The sequence below is a fragment of the Euprymna scolopes genome, chromosome 22, assembly GCF_053919585.1.
Source record: "Euprymna scolopes isolate OS-2025 chromosome 22, ASM5391958v1, whole genome shotgun sequence".
Lineage (NCBI taxonomy): Eukaryota > Metazoa > Mollusca > Cephalopoda > Sepiida > Sepiolidae > Euprymna > Euprymna scolopes.
This window is the reverse complement of record NC_136503.1, coordinates 99,270,755-99,295,835: the sequence shown is the minus strand read 5'-3', so window position 1 is coordinate 99,295,835 and position 25,081 is coordinate 99,270,755. Positions and strand designations below refer to the sequence as shown.

Genomic DNA, 25,081 nt, shown 5'->3' with positions numbered 1-25,081 from the left:
GCAGCGTAAATTATTTGACAGACAAAAATATTATAAAAGCTATTTATTTTTACATAAAACACATTATTAGACCTAAAGGCTGAAATAACAGCAGAAAAAAATTAATTTTTATTATTTTTTTCATCATTTTTATTAAACTAAATTTACGACATTTGAAGCCGCTATACTGCTTTTTAAATTTGGTCTTCTTTCTAAGGTTTGACAGATTGGCCTTTTTAAGGCCAAATTTGACCCTTTTTACACTCTTTCATGGAACTGCTTTTGGCCGCCATATTATTTTGCAATGAATGAGCGTAAAAAAGGCCAAATTGGACCTTAAAAAGGTCAAATTGGACCTTAAAAAAGGCCAATCTGGCAAACCTTAGAAAAGTCAGATTTTAAAAGCAATATGATTTTATTTCAGCCTTTGGGCCTAATAATTTGTTTTATAAAAAAAAAACAAAAAAAAAACAGTTTGTATAAGTTTTTGTCTGTCAAATAAATTACGCTGCTAAACTACACATTTACCAATTTTTGTAATTTTTTGGAATATACAATCTTCATTCAATGACAAGTTGGAACTCGATAAAAGTTTTTCTTCATTTTTGTTTGTTACTGCCTGCCTATCTGAATATGCACCATTTTTTTTTTTAATTATTATTGGCACTGGTTCGCAGTTTCTGATTTCGGATGCAGCGGCCATGATGAAGTAAATACTTTCTATTTTATCATTTAATTTAATTGATCCTCGCCCAAAAAGCTCATCTATGTCATAAAATTAAAACTAGCAATCTTGGCAATTGTCGTGGACGAAGCCGGGCATGTTTTTCCTGGGGAACTTTACACCGGTTTGCAAAAATAATCAACACCGGTTGTTTTGGTAGAGGACAAAATGTCGTTGTCCGTGCACATTGCCCGTCAACGGGGTCTGCTGTTTCTCCTTCGGCCGAGACTGCGGCCAACGTGGACATCTTGGGCGCAAAACACATCGAAAAGGGTAACATTTTTTTTGTAATTCAACGAAGCTTTTTTCTATCAACCATTTTCAGCAAATCTAAAAAGAACAGTTCACTCGCACACGGTCGTTGTTACACTAGATTTTTTTTGTTTGTATTACTGTACACATAGATTCGAAAAAGTTGTCAAAAAAACAAATATATAACAAATAAATGTTATCAAAGGCAAGATAAGTAACTTTTCTACCTAATTGGATAATATTTAGTGTTTTTATTCAATGTAATATGTTTATTCGGCTCGAAAAACCTACAGTGTTTACCTACCGAATACATACATCGGCGATGTATGTATTGGAAAATACAAAATGGCGCCCGACTCTCTCTTTAACACGGTAAGTTTGGGAAAAGGAGTTTTAAAAAATATACAAAATAGGGTTTGTATTACTGTACACATAGATTCGAAAAAGTTGTCAAAAAACAAATATATAAAAAATAAATGTTATCAAAGGCAAGATAAGTTACTTTTCTACCAAACTGGATATATTTTTTGTGTTTTTATTCAATGTAACATGTTTATTCAGCTCGAAAATCATACAGTGTTTACCGATGTATTGGACAATTCAAAATGGCGGCCGACTCTCTCTTAAACACGGTAAGTTCGGGAAAAGGTGTTATAAATAATAAACTAGGCAAAATACTATTAAAAAAACACCGAATATATGTCAACCTATGTCACGGTAATATATATTGAGCGAATTTCTAATAGTATTTTGTCTAGTTTATTATTTATAATACCTTTTCCCGAACTTACCGTGTTTAAGAGAGAGTTGGCCGCCATTTTGAATTTTCCAATACATCGGTAAACACTGCATGTTTTTCGAGCTGAATAAACATGTTAAATTGAATACAAACACGTGAATTATATCCAGTTTGGTAGAAAAGTAACTTATCTTGCCTTTGATAACATTTATTTGTTATATATTTGTTTTTTGACAACTTTTTCGAATCTATGTGTAAAGTAATACAAACCCGAAATACTGTTAAAAACCCACCGAATATATGTCGGCCTATGTCACGTTAACATATATTTATTTTTAACTCTTTTTCCCAAACTTACCGTATCAAAGAGAGAGTCGGGCGCCATTTTGTATTTTCCAATACATCGGTAAACACTGTAGGTTTTTCGAGCTAAATAAACATGTTACATTAAATAAAAACACTAAAAATTATCCAGTTTGGTAGAAAAGTAGCTTATTTTGCTTTTAATAACGTTTATTTGTTATATACTTGTTTTTTGACAACTTTTTCGAATCTATGTGTACAGTAATACAAACCCGATTTTTTTTTTTATCCAATTCTTTGTCTCGTTTCAGTTGTGGAAAAGAAAAAATGAGATGTTTATTTAGAATTACGTGTGATTAAAGAAAACAAAAATTGCAGAAAAAAATCGACGCTTCTACACTATTGGGACGAAATTTCGGAAATCGTAAAACTGAATGTCACATGAAAACAATGGTATCTACGTATTCCTCGTATTTTTAAGTTGATTATATCCAAAAATTATGAAAATCGATAACGTAGAAAGTTATTTATTAAAGAAAATAAAAAAATAGAATTTGAAGAAAACAATCGTAAAGCAGAGTTCATAAGGGAGATAATTTTCCGTTTCGTTTTAACCAAGATGGTGGCAATTTTTCACCTTCTAACACGATTAAAGTTTTGTTTTTTTTAATAATTCAATAATATTCAGGTAATTTCGACTGCATAATTTGAAAGCTAACATTGTAATTTAGTAGAATTGACAAAAAAAATCTGTTGAAACCATTGCTTTTTTTTTTTATCTGAAAACTTCATTTATCGACTACAAAATTTTGTCTTAATAGTGTAGAAACACCGAAAATCTATATGATGTACGTACTCGTTACGGAACGAGGATGTCATATTCGAAAAATCACGTTAATTGACAAAGAAGTCTTCTGTTTTTTAACTGAGGTACTTGTTTATTTTAATCAAGACATAAAAAAAATGAAAATATCGAAAATAAATATATATTGTACATACTCATTATGGAATGAAGTTCTCATAAAAGATTCACTTAATTTGATCCAGCAGTTTTTTTTTTGGGGGGGGGGGTTCAGAGGAAAATCAGATTTTAATAAGATCAATCGTATCCCGGCCATATTGCCTATTTGGCAGACGAGGAGGAAGGGACGTCAAGGGAGATAACTCCAGTATCGCTTAAAGTTTGTGAAAATTTGACAAGATTATTTTGAAACATGGGCAAAAAAAATATCTGGATAAATATTTTTGGGTTTTCACTTATTTTACAGAGTTTATTTGTCTTTTTTTTATCCCTTTTTCATTTTGTCCTTTGTTAATCACTTTTCGTTTAAAGGCACCTTGTCCGCGAAATAAGCAAGATGGCGCGGTATACAATCGATCTCATTAAAATTTGATTTTCCTCTGTAAAAACAAACTATTTGATAAAATAAAGTGATTTTTTTTTATGGGAACTTCATTCCATAACGGGTACATACAATATAAATTTTTTTTTCATTTTTTATGCCTCGATTAAACTAAGGAAGTACCTTTTAGGTTGCCATTTTTTACCGATAAGTGACAGACGAGGCCATGTTTTACTAAGGAATATAACAGGGGAGGTAATCAGTGATTATTTTGACAGTTTTCATGTGCACTGGAGTTGTCTGCCCTTGTCCACCGATTTGTTGGATGCCTTTTTCATCCGCAACAAAACAATAATAAAAAAAAAGAAAGAAACTACTTGATCAAATGACGTGATTTTTGGGATATGACATCTTCGTTCCGTGACTGGTACGTACATCGTAAGACTATTCTGTATTTTCTTTAATTTTAATTGCCACCCTAAATGCCAATGTGAATAAGCAACCTGATAGGCATCGAAAATGCTTCTGGTTACAATTAGGAACTGAATTTCATTTCCACCTGATGCTTCATAGACAGCTATCCAGTGACAAAGCAGAAAGCCTTTCCCTTGGGAGTGGAAATCCTGTCGAATCAGAACAAAAACAAAAAATGATGATCTCATCATTTTTGTTCTTGAAAACTGAAAACTGCATGTTCAAAGGCAATTCCCGAAATACAGCAGTTGAACTGCTTCTGATATTGCAAATTCTAATAAATTTAACCAAACCGTTTACATGTCATTCAGATGCTATTTTGTAAAAAAATGCGTGATCATTTTATGTTAAATTTATAGGCAAAACTGATTCCACGCTGTAAAATCCAAAATAATTTGCTTTTACTCACCCGCCCCACCCCACTAAAAAAAAAAAAATTCTTTTTTGGTGCTTCTACAGAATTTGAACCAAATGAAATTGACTTTTACTGAACAAAACCTTAGAATAGGGTTAAAAATGAAAATACTGTAGAAGGACCCTATTTTTTCTTTGGGGAGTTGGCTGAGTTAATTGAAGTTCCTCATCCATGACAAAAAAATGGGATTTTTTTTTTTTTTTTTCAGTCATTTTACGTTAAATGCAAACACAAAAACAAAAAAAAACTAGAGTTTTGTTTATGCATTTAACGTAAAATGATGGACCGTTTCCAAGCCTGGATTAGTACCTAACCTGATAGCATTTTAAGGGCATAAAGTTGTGTGTGCTGTTCTGTTTGTTAGTTTTTTTGTTTTGTTTTGTTTCTTCCAGGCTGGGGGGTGGGAGAGGGTCAGTATTAAAAATTTCAAAAGAAAAACAAGAAAACTCCTTAAATTCTGCCATTAACAGTGGAGTTACAGTCAACAATAAAATATTGAAACATTTAAGATTTGTGGAGAAAATTCCAGAATATGGAAGTATAGTGATTATCCATATCGCTGTATGGTTGAAAAGTTCTTAGAAAATCCGTGACAGAAATTGAGCAAAAACAGTAATTTCTTTTACAAATTCCAAACTGAGATTTAATTTAAACTCCCCACAAAGTTGATTCATCCACAGGAGTATGATGAGTTCCCTTGAATGCATTCTGCAGGAATAAAGGCAGGAAAATTTTCTTGAAATTAGAGACAAATATTACAAGTCCTTACATGGCAATCGAATTGGAAACTGAAAACTGTGAGTATATATATATATATTAGTGCTGATATGGTTTTATTTGATTTTGGTTTAAGAAACATCATCCACTGCTTGTAGTAATAATAAAACAATAAATATTTATTGATTTAAACTTCCAGTAAAGTTAAACTCTCTAGACCACCCCCCTCCCACACACACACACCTCACAAGTGTGTTTTTACGTTTGAGAAAATATAGATACATTTAAGATGTTTTTTTACGGGAAACGGATAAAATAACAATTTTATTGTTAAATTTTTAGAGATTTATGAAGAATCGGAATCTGTAATTGTATTAGAATTGGGAAAAATATTGGAATCATCCCATCACTAATATATATATATATATGTGTGTGTCTAAAAGAAGCTTTGACTAGTATTAAAAAAGACAAAAGCATATGCAGTTTAAATTTCTGAGAAAAAAAAAAAACAACTAAATTGATCATATTGCAGACTTCTTACCTGCATAAGTAAATCCAAATAAATTACACAAGGGAATTCAACTATATAACAATGGTAAAGAAAAAAAACTTGACTTAGTTTGTTAAATAGAAAATAGGGATCATCAGCTGCTTACCATGTAGCTGTTTTGGAGATTTAAAAACAGGACAACTATGAAATACATTGCTATCCAGGGGAAAATACCACTTCCTCAATGGCAAAATGTAGGCACAATACCGTTACTAATATCTAAAAAAAAAAAAATATTCTATAATATATATAAGTATATTATTAATAACAATAGAGTATAATATCATTTTAAGATCTATTCTGTGATGTGTTAATTATATATCTATACTCTTTTTTTTTCTATTTATTTGAGGTATTTATTTGCTCCCCCACTGAGCAAATTAGGCACAAGGCCGATTTTTAATGTGAGGAGTGAAGGGGAAATGGGGATTAACTCCCCGGGTAGTAGGGGAGCTGGATAGTGACAATTGGTATGAAGGGTTGCCCCTACATTGACCAATAACTGATATGTGGAGTTACCCCCACATATGGTCTTTGCTTGCAGTATCTGCCGGAACAAATACTACACTTTGAGGTATTTATTTGCTCCCCCACCGAGCAAATTAGGCACAAGGCCGATTTCTAAAGTGAGGAGCAACTCCCCAGGGAGCAGGGGAGCCGGATAGCGACAACTGGCATGAAGGGCCGCCCCCACATTGACCAAGGTCTTATCTATGGGGTCGCCCCCACATATGGCCCTTGCTTGCAGTATCTGCCAGAGCAGATACTACACTTTGATCTTGTTTATATATTTTATTGAGAAAGAAAAAATTGAACATAAAAAACGTACAAAAAATTCAATTCAACAAAATTAGGCACAAGGCCCTACAAGAAATTGGGAGGGGGAGGGTACAGGGTCTTTTTGACTATGTAACAGATGAGACTTTGAAGTCTTACTCTTGACTGGCAACATTTACCAAAATACCTCAATCACTCTGTGGATCCTAATCTAACTAATAACCCCAGCGTTCAATGTAAAATTTAACTATGTACAATTTGTATATTCATTTCTGTATGTTGTGTGTGCATTTTTTTTTTTTTAAATTTTTTTTTGTGTGTGTGTATGTGTGAGAAAATAAAGTTCGATTTCATTAGAAAGAGTTCTTGAATTAATTGGCATAAAATGTTCGTGGAGTGGGAAAAAAAAAAAAAAAAAAACTAATGAAAATGTTCATTTCAAAAATAAGGAAAAAAAAAAACTACTAATGTGTTGTTAGTAAGACCCCCCTGTACTATTCTATGTGGCTAGATCCCCCACTGTTTTCCGGGGAACCGAAAACAAGCAGAGCATCCCTAATGGGGTTTGGGGAAGTCGCCTTAATGGAGGTGGGAGAAAATAAAGCAACGGATGGAGGGGGTAGGAAGGTGACCTCTGAGTAGGGGGATGACCGGGGCCATCAGAAAATAAAGATGAGGAGCAGGGGGGGTTGGGCAGACTCAGAGGTTCTCTAATATCTAAAAATAAAATCAGGAACAGGATCTCATTTGTACCACCAGTCAAGAGTTACTTTACTGAACTTATAATGCTAACCTAGGCGGGATGGGTTCCGTAGGACCCAGCACCGCCCATGCCATGCCTAAGGAGGGAACACGTATTGAAACTTGGCTCCTCGACGGATGCACAAACTAGTGCTTTGCACCCACCTCTTGTCAAATTCCACTCTAGGCAACCTCTTCCAATCGCATCTGATCTTTACTTTAAGCAAATGTTTAAAGTAAACGATCAGATCCCGATCAGGAACAGATGTCCCTTCGTGGACCAACTTGAGGCGCGTGATCCAAATGGTCATGCGCGCTACTGCTAGGATCGCCAGGAAAACCAAACTTTCCTCCCTGGGGAACGGCGGCTCCATGTTGTACACAAAAGTTCCTACGTCGAGATCGAGCAGACACTCGGGATCGATGCGAGCTGTTACCCCCTCGACGTACTTTAATAGGGGCTGTATCCGGCTTCAACTAAAAAATGCGTGCTTGATTGTTTCGGGCTCGCGTTCGTCACAGCACGGACAGAAGCGACTAGTATGTTCTTTATACCGGAAAAGTACGTCGAAGAGGGGCAGCGCATTTCGGACCAGTCGCCAAGTCAGGGAGAATTCCGAGTTATTCAGAATCTCCCGCCCCGGCGCCCAACGCCATTGAGAACGAACAACCTCCATCGACCATCCCATCCGCCTACAAAGTGGATCCTTCGCGGTCCCCTCCACTAAATCCCAATACAGTTTCTTCCTTGGCTGATCGAGGACATTGGTCCCCGGCAAAGCTCTAAGAGCGGTTCGGCATTCGGAGAAGAGCTTGGACTCCCCCTTCGGTCTACGACGACCTTCTACCGAAGGGTTGGGTTTGAGATTGGGAAACGAGTTCTCAACCACAGGGACCCAAGGAGCGTCTCCTTCAAGCGAACGACCCAGGAAAGCCAATCTCTCGGCGTTTCTATGACACAAGAGACTGGGCTGACCCAGGCCTCCCTCGCTCGGATTTTGAACACAGACCTCTCTGCAGACATAATGCTTACCCTCGTTCCACAAAAGTGAATCGAGGCGCCCTTGTAAGCGGGTTAGTCGTTCTGCAGGGAGAGGAAGTACAGACAAACGGTAAAGGATGAGTGGAAAGACGTATGTAGCACACGCCTCCGCCCGACCCTTCAAGGACAATTTCCTTCCAATCCAAGTCTTTACTGACGATTTGACCTTAGACTGTACTTCCAACCAATTCTTTTCCAGCTGAAGTCCCGGTCCAAACCAGACACCGAAAATGCGGACCGGTCCATCGGTCCAGCTGAAAATACCTGGAAGCGAGTTTACCCCGGTCCAGGCCCCGAACCGCAGGCGAACAGACTTGCTACGGTTGAAGATGGCCCCTGTTACTTCTTCGTATCGAGCGAGCGCCTCGACCACCGCTTGAACGTCCGTGAGGCAAGACACGAACACGGTGACGTCATCGGCGAACGCGGAAACCCTGGCTCGTGTGCCTCCAGGGAGAGCTATTCCGCGCAGGACTGGTGTAGCCGCCTCGTCCCTTGCGAGGGAGGGGTTCCAACGCCAGGACATACAACAGAGGCGACAGCGGACAACCCTGTCGCACCGACCGAGAGACAGCGAATGACTCCGACAGCTTACCGTTGATCTGCACCGCTACCGTCGGCCTGTCATACAGAACAAAGATCCACTTGCGGAAGTCCGGATTAAATCCGGCGGCCTCTAGCACAGATCCTAGGAACCGATGGTCGACCCTATCGAATGCCTTGGACTGATCCAAACTGATTAGCGCGGCTTCGGCGTCGTCTTCTGTCCCCTCTATGATCGAGCGTATCAAGTGCAAATTGTCTTGAATCGATCTCCCCTTCACAGCATAAGTCTGGTCCGGTTCGATCAAGTCAGTGATGACAACCTGCAAGCGATTCGCAAGAATCTTTGCCAAAATCTTTAACTCTGTGTTTAGCAGAGTCAAGGGCCTAAAATCATCAAAGTTTTCCCTCCCACCATGCCGTTGACCTTTCCTCAGCAATGTGATCACACCCTTGGTCACCTGTCCAGGGATGGAACCCTGGGCAAACCAATGGTTGAACATATCCTTCAGAATAGGGACCAACATGGGCGACAGCCTCAAGTAAAACTCGTAGGGTAAACCATCAAGCCCCGGGGATTTGTTATAGCCGACCTGCTTCAACGCAGTAATGACCTCATGTTCAGTAATAAGACCATCACAGCTAGCCGCCGTGAGGCGGGGCGAGTCAGCCAAATAGCTGCCAAACTCATCAACCCTGAGTCCGGGTAGTTGGGCAAAGCGCACTGATAGATGCTCCCGAAACCCCTCGCAGATCTCCCGAGTCGATACTAAGGGGTGTCCTTCCAGGTTATGTACTTTACGAATGTACCCATCCGAACCGCGCCTTAAAGCAGCCTTACGCTCAACAGTGTCAACATTCACAGCCTCGTTAGAAACTTTCTTTAACCTAGCCCTAACTACTTGACCTTCATACCGCTCGCTAGCCAAGCGGTTAAGATCTTGTTTGGCTAGTGCTAACTCTAGGGGGTCCCCCCCCCTCCACCGCCCGGGTCAGCTTATCCTCTAAACGCTTCTTGGCCTTAGCCTTATCTATCGCAAGGCGTTGGCTATACTGGACAGAGAAGCGCCTAATTTTGGCCTTGAGACTAACCCACCACTTACTCCCTGTAACCGCCCCCACTAAAGCCCGCTGAATTAGCTCAGTGACCTTCAACCGGTAGTCCTCCAGCTCCAACAAGGTGCTGTTGAACTTCCAGTATCCGGCCAGCTTAGGCCTAGCACTTAAGTTCAAACGGGCCATAACAAGTTTATGGTCCGAGTGTCCTAGCAAGTGGAACGTGGGGCAAGATAGGAAGTCTACATCGCCTCTTCTAACTAACATCCGATCCAAGTAAGTGCTTGGATGGGAAGGCACTACAGGATGCCACGTCCACATCTCCCGCCCCGGATGATCCAGACGAAATCTGTCGACGAGATCGCACGAGGCCATCAGGTCAGACAGACTGCTGTCACACCACGCCGACCCGCTAGTCCCCCCGACCTTATCTATTTTGGGATCAAGGATTGCATTCCAATCCCCCATTAAAACTAACCGCTCCGGATCCACTAAGAAGCCCTCCAACCGTCGAAAAAAGGTTGCCCTCTCTACAGCAGCATTGGGAGCATAAGCAGCAACAATCCGAAAAACACTACAATTAACAGCAACATCAACAACAAGCGCCCGCCCGTCCTCGCCTGCGTGAACAACATTCACCGACGCTGACAGGGTGCGACTCACTAGCAAGGAGATTCCACGACTATAGGTATTGCCATATGCTGAGTAGACATCGTAATCGTTTACCAGCACCTGACAATCCCCGTCACAAACAAAGTGGGTCTCCTGGATAGCGGCAATATCTACCTTGAGGGACACCAAGTCTCTCACAACGCGCGAGGCCTTGCTTCGACACCTGATGCCCCTCACATTCAATGTAGCCAAGTTCAAAGACATGATCACTTACCTCAAGCACTGTCACAGACGGGTCTGAAATCCTTGGCAGTGAGGACATGGCAGGCCTGGCCAAGGCTGCCGGTAAGTAAATCCGATGAAGGTGATCCATCCTTGGCCACACCCCCCACGTCCAGGGGGAAGGTTAGCTTAAGTGCCCTGTATAGCGATGGGTGTACATACATGGGGATTCTACCCTCACATTTAAAGAAAATGTTGGTCAGCGAAGGATGGTGCCTATCCACCAGCTGCTGGCCTGGGATCGCATTCTTCGCTGCCTTAATCATTGCCCACATTCCTTCAGTCCTAGCGTCCTTGTTGACCCTAACGAAAGTGGTCAACAAGGGAGCATCCTTGAATTTAGTGGGGTCTGTTACTAGGTCTCCACCGACTTTTTCCAAGTTTTTTAGTTTATTGTACCGGACCTTCTGTTGTCCTTTAAGGTCCGGAGCCGGTTGGAGAGGGTCTGTTTCACAAATCCTGCTTCCTGGCAGGAAGGGGAGCTTTTTGGTCCGTTCAGTGCGGACTTTGGGAGTGGGGGAGGGGACCTCTTTTGGTTGATGGGGAGGCTGGGCGCTTGGGGAGGGGGTAGCCTGCTCGTTTTCTTCTTTTTGGCTCCTGTCACGGGATGAGGGGCGGGAAGAGTTTCTTGGGGCCTTTATAGGAGAGGGAGAAGGTTGTTCGGGTTGCTGGGGTGTTGGGATCACAGGGGGCTCATCCTGTGTTGTTATTGCGAGGGAGTCCTTCTCAGTCTCAGTGGGGGTAGGAGGGTTTGCGCGTGTCTTGCGGCTTTTCCTCCTCCTGGCCCTCCTGATCTCTGTTGCGCTCAGGGCCATAGAGACTGTTGTTGTCTCTTCCTCTGCCTCTGACACGGCCTCCTCCTCAGATTCTGGTAGTTTCCTCTTGTTTGAGGAGGAGGGTGTCTCTGTGTGTCCATCTTCTCCGTCTCGCTCTTCGGTTGGTCTTGGTCTTGGGTGACTGTCTGCAAGGATGGCTGTTTGTTGGTCTTGCCTTTCTTTACGACCGTCACCCAGCCTGTCGGTGCCTCTGGAGGATTTGCGGCCGGCGCGGGAGCAGCGGCTTGATTTGTTGTCACGCTTGTTCCCGCCGCTTTTGTGGGCTTCTTCCCTCCATTCCTCTTCGGACAGTCCTTCGCCATATGCCCTTGTTGTGTGCACAGCCAGCAATGGGGCCTCCTCCCTTCCACTATAAGGGAGAGTGTCCACTCTCCGAACTTGAGTGTGGCTGGGATGGCATAGAATCCAGCCTTGTCCAGGACCATCTGTACCTTGTAGTCCCCAGTCATGATGTTTCTTAATCCGCGGACCGGGGGGACTTCCTCTACGTCCCCATACTGGCTTAAGATGGCCCCCAGTTGTTTGGCCTCACTATAGCAGGGGACGTTTAGAGCAGAAACATTCGCTCTCCTCTTGTTCATATAAATGGGTTGGAGCTTTATGTTCCTGCTCTGATGGCTGGTCCTGGACAGCCTGACTGCGTCCTCGGAGGTGGGGAGCAGAACATCCCACTGTGCATAACTCCTTCTACAGATGTAGTTGGCGGGAATGTTCTGTTCCAGCAACACGTTCATCATGGTGTCCTTGTTGACGCCCGTCAGACCCCTTGTCTTGGTGTCTGAAGTTATCAGCGAGAGCACTCTTTTCTCCAGAACTTCCACTTGACCCAGGAGGGGTTGGATGTTGTTCCCCTGGGTATACTCCTTGTAAGTGGAGTCGAAGAGTGCTCTGTAGTCTTCGGGCGTCAACTTCTCTTGCTGCTCTTTGGGGCCCCATGCCGGTCCTCCATCCTGGTGGGTGTCAGCTGGACTCGGGTTGGGGGGCGTAGCTGGTGTTGTGGGGCTCTCTCTTGTCATGGGCATTTTTGGTTTCGGAACTGGGCCGTTACCAGGCAAAGTAGGCCAATGTGTCTTTGGCGTTGTTTCGTCCTGGCTTGGTTTGCTCTCCGGGCCGCTCCCCTTTCTTATTTTCTTCCTTTGCTGGGTGGCTGTCCCCTTGGGGGATGGAGGTGTCTCCCCTTCTGGTGCCGTGTTCCCAGCTGGAGCCTTGGTGGGTACTGTCAAGGGTGTCTCTCCTTCCAGCTTGCTTTTGTTACCACTGGCCGGAGAGCCACCCCTTTTCCGTATTTGGTCCTCTTGGGGAGTGTTGGGGGGCCAATCACTGTCTTCCCCGCCGAATAGTGAGCAGATGGAGGCTATTACGTCTTCATCCAGCGCCTCGGTTTGGTCCGCGGTGCTGTTTTCCTCCTTTTCTGTTGGGGAGTCGCCCTTAGGGGGAGCGGGGGATGGGTTCCCCGGTCTTCCTCCCTTGGTTCTGCCGTCCTGGGGTGCAGCTGGTTGGCTGGGTTCTGCACTTTCCCCAGCTAGTGACTTAATGGCAGCTTTTTCCGCTGGGTTGCCCTCGTGGGGAGCGGTTGCAGGTGCTCCTCGGGGGGTCGCCACGGGCTGCGGCCCTACCCTCCCGCTTTCTTCCAAGGTCGCCGCGCGCCGGGGCCCTACCTTGTTTCCTGGCGCCGTCTCGCCGGGAGATGCATCAGCTCCCTCACATAGGGAGTCGTTCGCAGTTGAGATGCTGCGCATTTGGGGTGACGTACCCCTCCTGCCTGGCATCGTGGCGGTTGCACTGGCCGCTGACGCGGACCAAAGTGTAGTGGGGGAAAAGAAAACCCAGGGGAAGGGAGGAGGGGGAGGAGCGGACTTTGAAGAAATTAGAGTTTTTGACTTCCCCTCACGGGGATGTCGGGTTAGCAGCTCAGATCCCCCCGCGAGGGGGGAGAGCAGAGAAGAAAGACGCAGTGGGTGCTAGCGGGTCAGAGTGCCGCGTCGCAATTAAGAGAGAGAGGGGATAGGCATCCCTGCCCACAGAGGGGAGCAGAAACGAAGCACCCGCCCTACCCTAGGTCACCCTACCCACTAACTTACCCCAACGGAAGCGATAAAGAGAGCCCTGTCTGCTCGATCCACTGGGAGAGCCGCGAAGATAGACAAAGTTTGGGCCTGGCAGGTCAGAGTGCTGCTCAGGCAATTAAGTGTGGAGAAATTAGACCATCCCCTGTCTCTAGAGGGAAGAGACCGGAACGAAGAAAAAACGCATGCAAAAAACAACAAAAGCAGGTCTCAACTACCAGCTAGTGGTGTTGGTCCCGAGATTCCAGTCTCCCAAAAAAGGGGATCGGTTTCCAGGTCCAAGCTCCCACAAATGTGGAGTCGGTCCCTTAGGTCCTGACTCCCCAAAGGAGGGGGTCGGTCCTTGCTAACGAAGGTTAGTATGAAAACACCTTAACCTAGCCCGAAAGCCCGGTGGCGGAAATTTTCGTAACTGAGAGAACAGATACTACACTTTGATCTTGTTTCTATATTTTATTGAGAAAGAAAAAATTGAACATAAAAAACGTACAAAAAATTCAATTCAACAAAATTAGGCACAAGGCCCTACAAGAAATTGGGAGGGGGAGGGTACAGGGTCTTTTTGACTATGTAATAGATGAGACTTTGAAGTCTTACTCTTGACTGGCAACATTTACCAAAATACCTCAATCACTCTGTGGATCCTAATCTAACTAATAACCCCAGCGTTCAATGTAAAATTTAACTATGTACAATTTGTATATTCATTTCTGTATGTTGTGTGTGCATTTTTTTTTTTTTTTTTTTTTTTTTTTGTGTGTGTGTGTATATATGAGAAAATAAAGTTCGATTTCATTAGAAAGAGTTCTTGAATTAATTGGCATAAAATGTTCGTGGAGTGGGGAAAAGAAAAAAAAAAAAAAAAAAAACTAATGAAAATGTTCATTTCAAAAATAAGGAAAAAAAAAAACTACTAATGTGTTGTTAGTAAGACCCCCCTGTACTATTCTATGTGGCTAGATCCCCCACTGTTTTCCGGGGAACCGAAAACAAGCAGAGCATCCCTAATGGGGTTTGGGGAAGTCGCCTTAATGGAGGTGGGAGAAAATAAAGCAACGGATGGAGGGGGTAGGAAGGTGACCTCTGAGTAGGGGGATGACCGGGGGCATCAGAAAATAAAGATGAGGAGCAGGGGGGTTGGGCAGACTCAGAGGTTCTCTAATACCAAAAAATAAAATCAGGAACAGGATCTCATTTGTACCACCAGTCAAGAGTTACTTTACTGAACTTATAATGCTAACCTAGGCGGGATGGGTTCCGTAGGACCCAGCACCGCCCATGCCATGCCTAAGGAGGGAACACGTATTGAAACTTGGCTCCTCGACGGATGCACAAACTAGTGCTTTGCACCCACCTCTTGTCAAATTCCACTCTAGGCAACCTCTTCCAATCGCATCTGATCTTTACTTTAAGCAAATGTTTAAAGTAAACGATCAGATCCCGATCAGGAACAGATGTCCCTTCGTGGACCAACTTGAGGCGCGTGATCCAAATGGTCATGCGCGCTACTGCTAGGATCGCCAGGAAAACCAAACTTTCCTCCCTGGGGAACGGCGGCTCCATGTTGTACACAAAAGTTCCTACGTCGAGATCGAGCAGACACTCGGCATCGATGCGAGCTGTTACCCCCTCGACGTACTTTAATAGGGGCTGTATCCGGCTGCAACTAAAAAATGCGTGCTTGATTGTTTCGGGCTCGCGTTCGTCACAGCACGGACAGAAGCGACTAGTATGTTCTTTATACCGGAAAAGTACGTCGAAGAGGGGCAGCGCATTTCGGACCAGTCGCCAAGTCAGGGAGAATTCCGAGTTATTCAGAACCTCCCGTCCCGGCGCCCAACACCATTGAGAACGGACAACCTCCATCGACCATCCCATCCGCCTACAAAGTAGATCCTTCGCGGTCCCCTCCACTAAATCCCGATACAGTTTCTTCCTTGGCTGATCGAGGACATTGGTCCCCGGCAAAGCTCTAAGAGCGGTTCGGCATTCGGAGAAGAACTTGGACTCCCCCTTCGGTCTACGACGACCTTCTACCGAAGGGTTGGGTTTGAGATTGGGAAACGAGTTCTCAACCACAGGGACCCAAGGAGCGTCTCCTTCAAGCGAACGACCCAGGAAAGCCAATCTCTCGGCGTTTCTATGACACAAGAGACTGGGCTGACCCAGGCCTCCCTCGCTCGGACTTTGAACACAGACCTCTCTGCAGACATAATGCTTACCCTCGTTCCACAAAAGTGAATCGAGGCGCCCTTGTAAGCGGGTTAGTCGTTCTGCAGGGAGAGGAAGTACAGACAAACGGTAAAGGATGAGCGGAAAGACGTATATAGCACACGCCTCCGCCCGACCCTTCAAGGACAATTTCCTTCCAATCCAAGTCTTTACTGACGATTTGACCTGAGACTGTACTTCCAACCAATTCTTTTCCAGCTGAAGTTCCGGTCCAAACCAGACACCGAGAATGCGGACCGGTCCATCGGTCCAGCTGAAAATACCTGGAAGCGAGTTTACCCCGGTCCAGGCCCCGAACCGCAGACCAACAGACTTGCTACGGTTGAAGATGGCCCCTGTTACTTCTTCGTATCGAGCGAGCGCCTCGACCACCGCTTGAACGTCCGTGAGGCAAGACACGAACACGGTGACGTCATCGGCGAACGCGGAAACCCTGGCTCGTGTGCCTCCAGGGAGAGCTATTCCGCGCAGGACTGGTGTAGCCGCCTCGTCCCTTAACTTGCGAAGGAGGGGTTCCAACGCCAGGACATACAACAGAGGCGACAGCGGACAACCCTGTCGCACCGACCGAGAGACAGCGAATGACTCCGACAGCTTACCGTTGATCTGCACCGCTACCGTCGGCCTGTCATACAGAACAAAGATCCACTTGCGGAAGTCCGGATTAAATCCGGCGGCCTCTAGCACAGATCCTAGGAACCGATGGTCGACCCTATCGAATGCCTTGGACTGATCCAAACTGATCAGCGCGGCTTCGGCGTCGTCTTCTGTCCCCTCTATGATCAGCATATCAAGTGCAAATTGTCTTGAATCGATCTCCCCTTCACAGCATAAGTCTGGTCCGGTTCGATCAAGTCAGTGATGACAACCTGCAAGCGATTCGCAAGGATCTTTGCCAAAATCTTTAACTCTGTGTTTAGCAGAGTCAAGGGCCTAAAATGATCCAAGTTTTCCCTCCCACCATGCCGTTGACCTTTCCTCAGCAATGTGATCACTCCCTTGGTCACCTGTCCAGGGATGGAACCCTGGGCAAACCAATGGTTGAACATATCCTTCAGAATAGGGACCAACATGGGCGACAGCCTCAAGTAAAACTCGTAGGGTAAACCATCAAGCCCCGGGGATTTGTTATAGCCGACCTGCTTCAACGCAGTAATGACCTCATGTTCAGTAATAAGACCATCACAGCTAGCCGCCCGAGCCGCCGTGAGGCGGGGCGAGTCAGCCAAATAGCTGCCAAACTCATCAACCCTGAGTCCGGGTAGTTGGGTGAAGCGCACCGATAGATGCTCCCGAAACCCCTCGCAGATCTCCCGAGTCGATACTAAGGGGTGTCCTTCCAGGTTATGTACTTTACGAATGTACCCATCCGAACCGCGCCTTAAAGCAGCCTTACGCTCAACAGCGTCAACATTCACAGCCTCGTTAGAAACTTTCTTTAACTTAGCCCTAACTACTTGACCTTCATACCGCTCGCTAGCCAAGCGGTTGAGATCTTGTTTGGCTAGTGCTAACTCTAGGGGGTCCCCCCCCCTCCACCGCCCGGGTCAGCTTATCCTCTAAACGCTTCTTGGCCTTAGCCTTATCTATCGCGAGGCGTTGGCTATACTGGACAGAGAAGCGCCTAATTTTGGCCTTGAGACTAACCCACCACTTACTCCCTGTAACCGCCCCCACTAAAGCCCGCTGAATTAGCTCAGTGACCTTCAACCAGTAGTCCTCCAGCTCCAACAAGGTGCTGTTGAACTTCCAGTATCCGGCCAGTTTAGGCCTAGCACTTAAGTTCAAACGGGCCATAACAAGTTTATGGTCCGAGTGTCCTAGCAAGTGGAACGTGGGGCAAGATAGGAAGTCTACATCGCCTCTTCTAACTAACATCCGATCCAAGTAAGTGCTTGGATGGGAAGGCACTACAGGTTGCCACGTCCACATCTCCCGCCCCGGATGATCCAGACGAAATCTGTCGACGAGATCGCACGAGGCCATCAGGTCAGACAGACTGCTGTCACACCACGCCGACCCGCTAGTCCCCCCGACCTTATCTATTTTGGGATCAAGGATTGCATTCCAATCCCCCATTAAAACTAACCGTTCCGGATCCACTAAGAAGCCCTCCAACCGTCGAAAAAAGGTTGCCCTCTCTACAGCAGCATTGGGAGCATAAGCAGCAACAATCCGAAAAACACTACAATTAACAGCAACATCAACAACAAGCGCCCGCCCGTCCTCGCCTGCGTGAACAACATTCACCGACGCTGACAGGGTGCAACTCACTAGCAAGGAGATTCCACGACTATAGGTATTGCCATATGCTGAGTAGACATCGTAATCGTTTACCAGCACCTGACAATCCCCGTCACAAACACACTTTGATCTTGGCCCGAAGGCCGAGAAGACAGTCTGCTTTTTTTAAGAAAATACAACTTTGTTCTATATGGGTTGTGGAATTACATTCATCTGCGAAAGATCCAGCTAATTTGCATATTCTTTTAAACATTGATTTTGATTAATTCCCTATTAGTGTTTTTGGTTTTCTTATGAGATGATCATCTTTAGTTAACTATTATGTGTAATTATATTCATGCAGATATTCTACATGATTTATACTTGCGTAATATTTGTGTAAAATATATATTATGTATGCGTATATATATTTGTTAAAAAATTTTGCCTACCAAACTCCTCTATCAGTTTTTGGTCTACAGATATAAAATTTAATATATAAAGCATTCAAACCCATGCGAAACTTTATATTTGGGTTTTAGCTGGGGAAACTCTGTGCAAAATGACAAAATTTTTAAAAATGGAATTTGCCAGGTGACGGTCAAACGACGGCATTACGAATATGCATGCCTAACGTAAAAGCTATTAGTTCATGTTTTAATTTTTAGCCTTGCAATAGACGTCTTCTAGCTCCGTTAAAAGAAAAAGTAAATCGTAAACATTTTGATTTCGATTCTCGGTGAATGAATATCAATACATGCAAAAAAAAAAAATTCATAGAAGTATATAAATATATTTGTATTAATAAAGGGAATCTGCATCGTAATTGTTATTATATAAAACCAAAACTGTGTATGTGTGTGCAATCTTTTTGTATATCCGGCAAAGGCTTTTTTTTTCGGGGGGGGGGTACTCTTTCTTACAACTTTTTATATACTCCCTAGATTATAATATCTCTGATTTACGAAAGGAGGTCATCTTTATCTTTTATTTGAGTGACTTTTACACACTATTTTGCGCTATTTCTTTTTTTTTGCGTGTTTGTTTGGCTTTTCCGTATAAAAGAGAAACTACAAAAGCAAAGTCATGTTCTCGTCCAGAAAACAATCAGCTTTGATCAATGCGAGGAAAACCGATCATATCAAACAATTGCTATTCATTTGGACACGTTAAGCAACATTGAGCCTGGTCATTACTAAAATGGGTGACCAATTTGAGAAGTCCAGGTGCTGTATGTAGGAGGACATCGACACCTCCCTGCATTAAGTTGCAAATATCTAACGTCGTCATCTGCCCTAACGGGGATATACATGCGACTGGGGACCACTTGTGAATTTTATACTCCCATGAAACTTCCTCCTTCGGAGGAAGCCGATTAAACCCTGAATAGAGTTAGTGCTGACTGCACACACATTTAGAAACTCCCTTTTTTATGGGGAGCTGTTTTTCCCCAACATCTTCGGGGAAACAAACAAATACGCAGAAACTGGCTTGCAGCCAAAGTTAAGTGTGGCGTGATGTTTGACCTCGTTAAATTTACGCACCTGCGTGAACTCCTTCACTTAACTTTTTAATCGTTTAATTTCAACCATTCTCACTTCCTCGGCTCTCTTAGCGTCGCGGTAAGTTATCCAGCTATCACTTTCTTTTCCGCCTTCGCCTCAAGGCTTCAGGTTCGAGCCTACCTGCCTACCGAAATTTGTTTTTCTCCCCACACACACACACACACACACTGACAAACACCCAGGCAACGCCGGGCACCCCTGCTAGTTATGTATAAAAAATCAAACTTGGGCGCAGACTTTATTTCGTGAAGGTAAAAAGTATTTATTCCTTTTATTTTATGCACCCAACACAGCTGATTTTCATTATACGTTGTTGGCTCTCAGTCGAAGGGCATAAGAGGAAGACCCATCGTGTGCTTGTCGAACGTAACTTCCCACACGTCTCTTTTTCTTTTTCTTTCATCACCCCTCCCCCACTCCTTCCTTCTGATCTCTGCCCATATAGGCATTCCATTTTGTGACATCACGCCCATGTTACAGCTTAAAATTCTTTTTTGCTATGTTATTTTGATGACAGAATCCAATTATGTTACACATGCTGACGCAAGTAAATACACAATACATGTAAAATATATCGATAAGCATACATCTATACATATATATATATATATATATCACCTGTTTGTTTAAATGTATGTATGTGTGTATGTCTTTCTAAAACATTCGACAGAGGCGACAGATTTTCACGAGATCAGTATCATTTTGAAGCTCGACCCTTTGGACAACAAATATCGAAAAAATGGCCAAAAACATTAATTCCTTCACCCTCAACTGGGCACTTTTCTACAGGAAGGAGTCGTTTTTGTCGCCGATATTTTCAAAAGTCGTCACCTCTTTTTGTTGACTAGCCTTAATTTAAACCTACGTTCCTTCCGGTTTGGCGATGATCACAACAGCAAAGACGTCATGTTTTTTTTGGGGGGGGGGTAACGTTCTTTTCCTCTTTTGCGCCTGCCTGCCTACTATTACTGTTTTTTTTTTTGTTTTTTTTTTTGTTTTTTTTTTTGCTTAACACACACCTCCAAACACCCGGGCAACGCCAGACACCCAGGCTAGTATATCAATAAATGTGAATGGGCATAGTTTATTCCACCATTATATCTTAATTTACTTTGGTTTGTGGTTATCTGGTATATCTCGTAAAAATTTTAATTTTCTTTCAATTTTTAACAACTTAGTTTTTAAATTCTACTTTTGATTATTTTTATTTTTTTATCTCTATATAAATAAAATGAACTCATTTTTTCCCGTCGGATTTTGACCTTAATACGATTAAAAATCAAGATATTTCATGCAAATATAATATGCACAAACGGCAGAACAATATCTGAGGTGTGTTATAGGCTTATTATTTCTCAAATTCCTCGATAATCTTAGATTTCTATACTTTTTCTGCTGAGAAGTCACGGCCAAAATCGGTTAAGATCAATGGAAGTGGTAAAATATTTTCTCTCTAATAAATTCCTCCTCCCCCTGCCACCACTTAACACCGTTTGGGGATCGTTCACAAGGAACAGTTGAGAAGAGAACACCGGTTTGGCTTTGTAGTTCTTTCATGTGAAGTTATTTAAAATCACTAAACTAAGCTGTGGCGTAGTGGTTAGCGTGCTGGACAATTCACATTATATTTTCACGTTCGCGCCGAGCTACCGTAGTTTTTTTTTTTTTTTTTTTTTTTTTTTTTCCTAAACAACTGGAATGGACTTTTGTTGGTGGCCGAACTGTTAACGTTGCAGATGTTTGTTTTTTTTTTTTTTCACACTTTATTTTCCTACTTTTACTCATGACTCCGGGTTTGATCCTTCCTACTTACCTACCATAACATTTTTTAAAACTCCCCCCCCCCCGTCCCGGAAAAAAACACTCGGGCAACGCCGGGTACCTCCGCTAGTTTTATATAATTTTTTATTTAACTTTTTTTTATATAATTTTTTTATTTAACTTTTTTTTTATATAATTTTTTATTTAACTTTTTTTTATATAATTTTTTATTTAACTTTTTTTTATATAATTTTTTATTTAACTTTTTTTTATATAATTTTTTATTTAACTTTTTTTTATATAATTTTTTATTTAACTTTTTTTTATATAATTTTTTATTTAACTTTTTTTTATATAATTTTTTATTTAACTTTTTTTTATATAATTTTTTTTTTTAACTTTTTTGTTTATTTTTTTAATTTGTTGAATTTAATTTTTTTTTATTATTTCAGGTTCATATAATTTTTTATTTAACTTTTTTTATATAATTTAACTTTTTTGTTTATTTTTTTAATTTGTTAAATTTAATTTCTTTTTTTATTATTTCAGATTCAAGGCAACTTTCTACACAATGTCCCCATTGCTGCAGCTTCTTCTCTACAACCAATTCCAACTCGGACGGTCACCTACAGTCCTCAACGTAAAATGTGCACGCGCGGACAAGTGGATGCATTCACCCAGCTACCACTTGTCGACTCTGAAAAGGGACGGCTGATTTATAGTGGACCCCTCAGTAGAACAGTACGAGCCGTGAAAATCTTTTCGCTCTCAACGAGTGTCCTCAGCCTGTGTATGCAACCAATGATCATGATGCAGAGTGCCGAGATGTCCCTCATCGTGAAAATCGCCTTTGGTTCGTTTTTCTCATTCTTTGCTATCGTCACACCGTTGCTAATTCATATGGTCGCCAAGAAGTATGTGACAGGCGTTTATTTTGAGCCGGACAGTAAGATATTTACAGCTGCCAAGTATTCTTTCTTCTGCCGACAACTTGACCTTAAATTTACAGCCGAGGACGTTAAAGTACCCGAAGTCGCAGGTCCCTTTACAAGTCTCATCATTAAGGGTACGGCCTTGTTTATGGACCCGAAATTTTTTCTAGATAAAAATGCATATATTCATTTAATGGGTTTCGATAAACCTTTGGACTGGGAAATGCCCAAATCAGAAAACCAGGATAAGGAATAGACTGCGGATATTTGTAAATTAAAACTGTAGATATAAAGTTATTGTGTTATTTTTATTTCAGTCTCTTTTGTTTTTATCTTATTGCTTGCTCATTATTCAGGTTTATGCGAGGATTGACCATTGTAATCTGATCGTTTACTGGAGAAAGTGACTGGCCGTGGCTTTGTCCATGTCATGGGGATATTTATAGAAGGGCTGTTATGTTCTGGGTGTGGCAACCAGCTTTCAAGGGGAACAAATGATAAAAACGGTAGGTACATTCCATTTAGATGAAGGAGTTGATACAGCATCAATAACATCTGCTTAATGAATTTTACTTCTTCGTATGATTAGTGCCAGGGACTGTTTTGCTGGATTTGAACGTTGTGTGAAATAAATGAACAATGCCCGTTTTTTTTTGTTTTTTTTAGATAAAATTATAAATTTATTTTAATATTGAAGGAGCATTTTAAAAACTGGAAACATTGAGCTGGCATGACCTGTCTGTCACTGATAATGATCAGATCCTAATGTTTTAAGACAAACTCGAACAGAGTCCAAGTTCTAGCTGCTCAGGACCAAGTCCCGATTTCAACTTTTTGTAGCCACCGCAAATTATGTCCAAGTTCCAACTAAATTGCGAATCTTCCCTCATGGCAAAAAAATAAAAACCAAGTGAAGCATGCATGCTCCTCCGTGAATGCACAGTGAACGAGGCTTAAAAAAGTTCAGCATTGCCCCCCCCTCCCCACCATTTAGCCCCCAAATCCCCAGGGGATGTCAAATCCTGGTAAAAACGGACAAACGGTTCAGTTTTAGGCCTTAGCATATGTAAATTTGAGTTCTACACCATACAAAACAAGAAATGACCAAGTCCATCATTTGGCATCCCCCCCCCCCCCCGTTTCTACCATTTAGCTCCAAAAGTCCCCAAACTTAGTTTGCAACTGTCTTAAACACTTGGGTATATATTTCTCATATGTAACAAAAGCAGGTTGTCCTCATCTATCTTCAACTTTTGTGTAATTTAGGCATGCTAGTCCTAATTATCTCTTCCACCTGAAGCCTGGATCTGGTGTGCAGCATATCTCACGTGGTCAACTTCTGGTCTAAACATTTGAAACTTTACATAAATGGTATTCAGAGATAGGGCAAGCTTTTTAATCAGTTTGGGCCGAAAATTTGAGCTACAAATATATAAATCTATGTATGTTTGTATGTCTGCCTAAAACTTTCGACAGAGGCGACGGATTTTCGCAAAATCAGTATCGTTTTGAAGCTCGACACTTTAGATGACAAATACCGAAAAATTGGCTAAAAACATTAATATCTTCACCTTAAACTGGGCACTTTTCTACGGGGAGGGGTCGCTTTTTTCACCGATATTTTCGAAAGTCATCCCCTCTTTTCGATTGTCTAGCCTTAATTTAAACCTACGTCACTTCCGGTTTGACAGTGGTCGTAACAGCAAAGACATCACGTTTTTCCCTCGTTCTTTTCCTCCTTCATGGTACGGGTTCGAGCCTGCCTTCCTACAACCACTTTTTTTTTTTTGCTCAACATACACCTCCAAACACCCGGGCAACGCCAGTATAAAATAATTTTATAAAAGAAACAGTAGGTTCTCTAGAGTGCAATGCAGAATAACATATATTTTGGACTAAGTTACTGCATGGAGGCATGTGAAGCTTCCCCTCCCCCGGGCGATTTCACAGATTTCGATGACAATAAAAATATAGGGGTGTGAAATATTCGTTGATCATCATTCAATCTTGGACAAAGTCGGGTATCCCTGCTAGTGAGCTATAAATATAAAGCTTGCCAAGTAATATAAGAAAATCCGTACAAGAAAACTTAATGAAAAAAACTATCCTTCCCACCCCACCACCATCAAAAAAAAAGTTGGGATTATTCCCATCATGAAAAAAATGTCTGGATTAAGAGTATTTTTAATTTTAAACTCTGGAATACTATTGTGTCTATGTTTGAATTTGACATCAGCAAAAAATAGTTTTTACTCTCATTTTATTCATAACTAGTGGGTGTACCCGGTGTTGTGTGTAAGTGGGGGGGGGTTAAAGTGAAGAATAAGCGGAGTAAAAAAACGATGTTAAATTTCTTAGAAAAAATCTGCAAAGCGAAACGAAAACAGCAGACAAAGATAAAACTTCTTTCAAAAAGAAATCAGAAAAACAAAAAGCAAAAATCATGGAAAAACGTGTTCGGAAAACCAAAAAACAGCGAAAAGCGAAAAAAAAAAAAATGGCATAAATGACCCTTCGATTCAGTTAATTCCAGTTTTTTTAAGCAACTACAGTGTAAAGAAAATTCAAACCGGTGTTCCTTCGTAACTGTTCCTTGTGAACGATCCCGCAATGGTGTTAAGTGGTGGCGGGGAAAGGAAGAATTCATTAGAGCGAATAGATTTTAGCACTTCTATTGATTGTAACCGATTTGGGCCGTGAACTCTCAGCAGAAAAAAATATAGGAATCTACGATTAGCGAGGAAGTGGAGAGGTAATAGGCCTATAACAGTTCATTTCATCCTGTTCATTTTATTTAATTCATTTATGTGGGCCTGTGCGAGCCTTTTCTAGTCTCACACAAAAAGACGCGTTCACATCTCAAGACATATTTCTTGTCATATACATACGCGCACACAACCATACACGTACATATATT

The 25,081-nt window shown here is 42.3% G+C and overlaps 1 protein-coding gene across 2 annotated transcripts; it reads left to right on the top strand.

Moving 5' to 3' along the window:
* The first annotated feature begins 778 nt into the window (after positions 1-778).
* Positions 779-22,475, top strand: LOC145243569 (transmembrane protein 70 homolog, mitochondrial-like). 2 transcript variants are annotated; one of them, XM_080106551.1, is made up of 2 exons: positions 779-976; positions 21,782-22,475. In XM_080106551.1, exons 1-2 carry the CDS (start codon positions 872-874, stop codon positions 22,418-22,420), a joined length of 744 nt encoding a protein of 247 aa, XP_079962677.1. In that variant the 5' UTR covers positions 779-871; the 3' UTR covers positions 22,421-22,475. The 2 variants fall into 2 exon arrangements, with proteins under 2 accessions (XP_079962677.1, XP_079962678.1); XM_080106552.1 differs by lacking the exon at positions 779-976 and adding an exon at positions 2,315-2,450.
* The last annotated feature ends 2,606 nt before the right edge of the window (positions 22,476-25,081 follow it).